Here is a 6138-nt window from a genome sequence, read left to right as displayed (position 1 = left end):
TGGCCACAACTCCAAGGGTCTGATCTGTTCTCTTTGTGAGTATTTGTGTGAAGGAGAGAGAGAGATAGAGAGAGAGAAACAGAACTGACACCAAAGTACCAAAGCAATACACTCATGTGAATGGCCACCCGTGCACACAGATGAACCTCTGCATGGCATATACACACACAGGCACACATATGTGGACCTGCATTTCAAGCAGATGTTTGTGCAGTCACATGCAGGTGGGTGTATATGTGACAGTCTCATGTGTGTGTCTGTATATTCCAATAGGTAGCCAATGGTTTCAGATACAGACCTTTCCTCGTGACTGTGGGGCATAAATTGTAGTATGTGGAACATGGAGAGAGAAAGCTGTAGCCTAATCCAGTTCCCTGGTACAGGGAAGCGCCAGTCTGCCTCTGTGCCTTGCCCATCCCTGCCCAGTATTGTCTCTGATGCTCTTTCAGATGGGGGTACCACACCAGGAGTCCAGCCTCAGAGTTTCCTTACTGGGTTGCAGAGCAAGTTCCCAGTTCACACTCTCCCTGCCAACATGGACACAGTCTGGTTGAGGCCAGACCTTCCACCTGAGGCCCAGGATTAGATCAGAGATCTCTTTTCCTACAGAAGTCACCCTTAATTTCCAGAGTAAGGTTTAGTACACAGAGATAAGTTCTGGACCTGGTGACTTATCATGTGAGAGATAGGCGTATCCACTGGGGCCAACCTGCCTTGTCACCCACCTGAGGGGCAGGAGAGTCCCACTCTACTCTTCAAGTGGTCTGTTAGCAAAAGAAAAGAAGGAAAGAATGTATGAGTGTAGCGGGCTTCCCATCACTAGGGGTGTGCAAAAAGAAGCAGGACAAACCTGGGAAAGTGGAGGGAATTTCTTCCTGGAAATCATTTGGATTCAGTGACATGGGAGAATGCTTGTCCTGACTTATCCCCCTATTGCCCGGCACACAGTAGGTCCTCAGTTATTTCTTGATTTTGGAATGAATAAACAAGGGAAGAATGAAAGAAGGAAAAAGTCACATGCAAGTGAGACAGAGAGGACAGTGCTTCTCCCAAGTCCAGGCTTGGACCATGGGTCTCACAGGGTCAAGGGCACCTTGCCAGGTGCCTGGAGACCTTGAGGAGAAGTTTGGAAATAGGTTCCTTAGCTAGTGAGAAGGTTGTGAAGAGGCTGTTGGAGGATGGCCATCTAGAACAATAGGCATTGGGGTTTGATGGAAGGAACTGTTCCTCTGAGCATGGTCTCATAATTCTGCAAGGGCTGGATTTGAGACCCACCTAACCAGTTACCTCTCCTGAGTATCCTCAGTGTCTGGACCTGCACCTTGATAGAGCCAACAAATTGACCTCTCATGGCACCTTCCATGCTAATTGGTCAAGAGATTCATTAAATTTTAGCTAGAAAGTCCACAACAAAGGCAGATTCTGAAGGTCCAATCCATAAAAAGTAGCTGACAAAGCAGACCATATGGGGACAGGTGGATATGTCCACTGACAGACTTAGAGGCCAGCAGCCTCACTGAAGCAAGTCACAGTGTACAATTTGTACATGGAAACCTCAGTCGCCTGCAGACCAGGCCCACTGCTGCAACTGAGGGATAAAGAAGGACATTCCAGACCATGGGAACAGAGTAAGCAATGGCTCAGAGTTTGCCTAAAAACCAAGAGAACCCTCAGAGACCATCTAGCCAAGGGGTTGTCCAAGTGTGGTACCTGGGCCAGCAGCATCACCCACAACTAGTCAGAATCTTTGGGAGGGAGTGGTGTCTACAATGTATTTTAACAAACTTTCCAGGTGATTCTAGTGTTTTTCACGTTGCAGTCCCTTGGTTCCCAAACTATGTTCCCAGAACACTTATCTGCAGCAGATTAAGGAGCATTCTGAAATGGGTATCCAGGGTCAAATCAGCTTCGGCAGTACAAGTTCTGCATTGCATTCAGAGGATGCTGAATCACATTAGCATATCAAAAGCTTCCTATAAAGAGCTTTGTTTTCATCAATCCAACCTGGCCTCAAAGTGATTTTTAAGATTGCCCACCTCAACTTCCACTTACACTCTCTTAGGGAAACACTGTTCTGAATCCTCATTTTTCATATAAATAAACTGAGGCCTATGGAGGGTGGGGGATTGCCCCAAAGTCACAGAGAGAGAGTGTGCCTGAGAGCAGAAGACCCTAACAATCCTCCCCATTCCAGAAGAGGCTCTACGAGCTCCCACCACATGCACCCTCTCTCCTTCCATTCCAGCTGTGTGTCCTACCCACATGGAGCCTGTCAACAGGACTGTGGTCTCTCAGTTCTTCCTGAAGGGATTTTCTGGCTACCCAACCCTGGAGCATCTGCTCTTCCCACTTTGCTCAGCCATGTACCTGGTGACCCTGCTGGGGAACACAGCCATCGTGGCAGTGAGCATCCTTGATGCCCGCCTGCACACGCCCATGTACTTCTTCCTGGGCAACCTCTCCATCCTGGACATCTGCTACACATCCACCTTTGTGCCTCTGATGCTGGTCCACCTCCTGTCATCCCAGAAGACCATCTCTTTTATTGGTTGTGCCATCCAGATGTGTCTGAGCCTGTCCACGGGCTCCACAGAGTGCCTACTGCTCGCCATCATGGCCTATGACCGCTGTCTGGCCATTTGCCGACCCCTCAGATACCCGGTGCTCATGAGCCCCTGGCTCTGCTGGCTGCTGGCAGGAGCTGCCTGGGTGCTCTGTCTCCTCAAGTCAGTGACTGAAACAGTCATCGCCATGAGGCTGCCATTCTGTGGCCACCACGTTGTTAGTCACTTCACCTGTGAGATCCTGGCAGTGTTGAAATTGGCCTGTGGTGACACATCGGTCAGCGAGGCCTTCCTGCTGGTGGGTGCCATTCTTCTGCTGCCTGTGCCCCTGACCTTCATCTGCCTGTCCTACATGCTGATCCTGGCCACTATCCTGAGGGTACCCTCAGCTGCTGGGCGCCGCAAAGCCTTCTCCACCTGCTCAGCACACCTGGCTGTGGTGTTGCTTTTCTATGGCACCGTCATCTTCATGTACATGAAACCCAAGAGCAAGGAGGCCCGCATCTCTGACGAGGTCTTCACAGTCCTCTATGCTGTGGTCACACCCATGCTGAACCCCGTCATCTACAGCCTCCGGAACAAGGAGGTGAAGGAGGCTGTCAGGACGGTATGGGGCAGGAGAAAGGCCTGCAGGTGAGGAGGGAAAGGCTCTGCGTGGCCTAGGGGTTTGGTGTCATAGTGAGGTTACTGTATACAAATGGCAATGTGGGGTAGGGCACAGGGTTACAGATACCCTCATTCCAGAATGGAAGCACAAGTCCCACGAATCCTGCCACAGAATAGCTCACTAATCACCGTCTGCTCTTGTGCTGTGGTCCCAAGCCTGTGCTCAACCTTCATAACCTACTGGCTGGTCTCAAGACGTTAGTCTTGTTCCTCCTCTACTCTGTCCTCCACTGGGCATTCAGAGGGATCATTTTGAAAAGCAAATGGGATCATATCTCTCTTCTGATTGACACCCAGGATAGGCTCCTCCATGCCTTCAGGACTCCAGGGGTGCGCTTCAAGGCCCTCACAGCTGACACTGCCTGATGCAGCTCCCTAGCCTTGCACCCCACAGGTTCCCACCTCTCAGCCACACGCCAGGTAAATGTGAGTCTTGCCCTCCCCTGCACTGCCCGACTCTGAGCTCTTCTTGGGTTCTCCCCATAAGGCAGCTCCCCGCTAATGGATATGGAGAATAAAAAGATCCCCAAGATATAATGAGACCTGGGAAAAGGGAGTGAAAATGGAGGCCATGTACTGACAGCCTTCATCTCCCAGGACAAATGTTTCCCAGGCACTTGCCAGATGCAGATAGGAGGAGGTGTTTTACCATCCTTCAAGGAAGCAGTCTCTGGGAGGTGTTCATCTCCCCCAGAGTAAACTCTCTTTAAACACCGTCTGCAGACCCTGACCAAAAGGCTTGCATATCTAAGCAAACTGATATGTTCACTAGACCACCCCTCAAAATAACCTATATAAACCCAGTCCCTTTCTTTGTTCAGGGGCTCATTTTCCACCAGGAGAGTGGGTCCACAGGCACCATGTCATCCCCCTAAATAAAGAGCTGAGATGACGCGTGAGGTTTGCATCCTGCCTGGTCTTTTTGTGCTAACACCCACAGAGCACACTGCACATATAAAAGGACTGCCTGGCCCTTCAGGCTCAGCTGCATGCCACCTCCACCAGGAAGTCACCTTACTCTGTTCCTCTCCCTGTGCCTCTCTTGTTGTTCTTGGTTTCCAGCAATTACTCCAAGACCAGGGAGTGTCTGATGCCACTCTGTCCCAGAGTCCAGTCTTGTCCAACCCCAGGCCCCGCATGAGTTTCTTAAATATATAAATGAGTGCAACAGTGTAGCCATGATATTGGCAGAACCTAAGTCCTCAAATATGAGCAGAGCTGGAATGGAGTTGCAGATGACAAACAATGCCTAGTCCCTCTGGGAGGGCACAGTAGAAGCAGCAATGATGTGATGCCTCAAGTGCAAGACAGGTCCGGCCCTGGGACACCAGCCACCCAGAGCTACCTACAGCCTAGAGTCCTGCACTTCCCACTTCAGTAGCAACAGCAGCAGCAGCCCTAGTTTCCAGTCCCCCTGCCTAGAAGCACCACCTGGCTTTAAAGGAACTTGTTCTTCATCCATCCACCTCATCCCTGGGACACTGTCATAGCTTCCCCTGTCTGGTGCTCAGTTTCTTCATAGCTTCCCTTTGTGAGGACTCAGGGAGCACAGAGCACTGCACTGAGTACTTCCACTGCCCACTCATCGGGCCTCACTGGCACCCTCTGGGCCTTGGGAGACCTGGCCTTGGCCTGCAAGCACCACTAGCTCTCCTGCCCACTGGCTACAGGTCAGCACAACCCACTGTGGGCCCTCATTCTCCTCCCAGGATTCCTGCCCGCTTGCTCTGTGGGTCAGAACACAAGCCCAGAGGAGAAGGCACACTGCTCTCAGCCACTCTCAGACTTCAAACCTCCCTGGTCATGCCACAGTGAAACCTGGCTCTGACCACACCAGCCTGCTGGGCCTGGTGCCCTGATGAACAAGGGGCTTTACGTGGGCACACTGGGGGCCACAGTCAGGTTTACATTCAGCAGAGTCACTGATGGATACCACCCTTCCTCTGCACACTTGCTGAAGAGTTTTCTTCACTCTCGAGTGTATTGTTAGGTGAGCTGAAGTGAAGCAGGAAGTGTCCTTCCCTGTTGGTGGTGATGGCAATAAATTAATATGAACTTCCTGGGAAGGAAGCTGGAAACATGAAACAAGAGCCTTAATCTCTTCCAGAACCTTTGATGTCAAACTTCTAGAAAGAAAATAGGGATGCAGACAAAGACTTAAAAATAAGTATACTAATCAACATTACTTATAGTAAAAAAAAAAAAAAAAATTATAATATTCTTCATGTCAAACCATAGAAGAGTGTTTAAGTGATGAAATCTGATACAGCCACTAGGAAATCTATTTTGTGAAGAATTTGATGAAATGCTCACATATAATAGAAAAAAAGCAGATCACACAACATTGTACTGACTACCTTCCTGATTTTATTTTTTAAAAGTATCTTTCATAAAAAGATGTGAAAAAGTTTGTACAAAATTCTAGAAAACTATGACAAAATAATAAGAGATAATTCCTCTGGTCATAGGATTACAGATCAGTAATGTTCTTTTTGTTATCATCCAATATTTCTGAAATGAACACGACTTTGGACTTAAAAATATTATTTCCTGTAATTCCATTTATTCAGGAGGTTGAGGAAGGAAGGAAGATGGCATGTTCAAAGACAGCCTAGACAACTTAGCAACATGCTGTCTCAAAAGATAAAATGAAAGAATTGGGAGTGGGGCTGGGGTTTTGGCTTAATGCCAGAGCACTTGCCTGGCATGTGTGAGGCACTGGGTTTGACCCTCAGCACCATATAAATATAAATAAATAAAATAAAGATGTGTCAATCTACAATTTAAAAAAAAAGAGCTGGGAATGTAGCTCAATGGCAGAGGGTCTCAGAGCAGAAAGGGATGGAGAAAGAAATAGAAAGAAAATAATTCCTTTTAAGAAATGGGAGATCTTCTTGCTTTAGGAAAG

General features: G+C 48.6%; 1 protein-coding gene across 1 annotated transcript; it reads left to right on the top strand.

The window, feature by feature from the left end:
* Positions 1-2262: 2262 nt before the first annotated feature.
* On the top strand, positions 2263-3201 carry LOC306645631 (olfactory receptor 13J1-like; the record flags this gene model as incomplete). Its single annotated transcript, XM_079113572.1, has 1 exon — positions 2263-3201. The coding sequence occupies one exon, from the start codon at positions 2263-2265 to the stop codon at positions 3199-3201; it is 939 nt and encodes a 312-aa protein (XP_078969698.1).
* Positions 3202-6138: the final 2937 nt, after the last annotated feature.

Source organism: Sciurus vulgaris (genome assembly GCF_902686455.1).
Source record: "Sciurus vulgaris genome assembly, chromosome: 15".
Lineage (NCBI taxonomy): Eukaryota > Metazoa > Chordata > Mammalia > Rodentia > Sciuridae > Sciurus > Sciurus vulgaris.
Note: the sequence above shows the minus strand (reverse complement) of the source record. Positions and strands in the feature narration are given on the sequence as shown.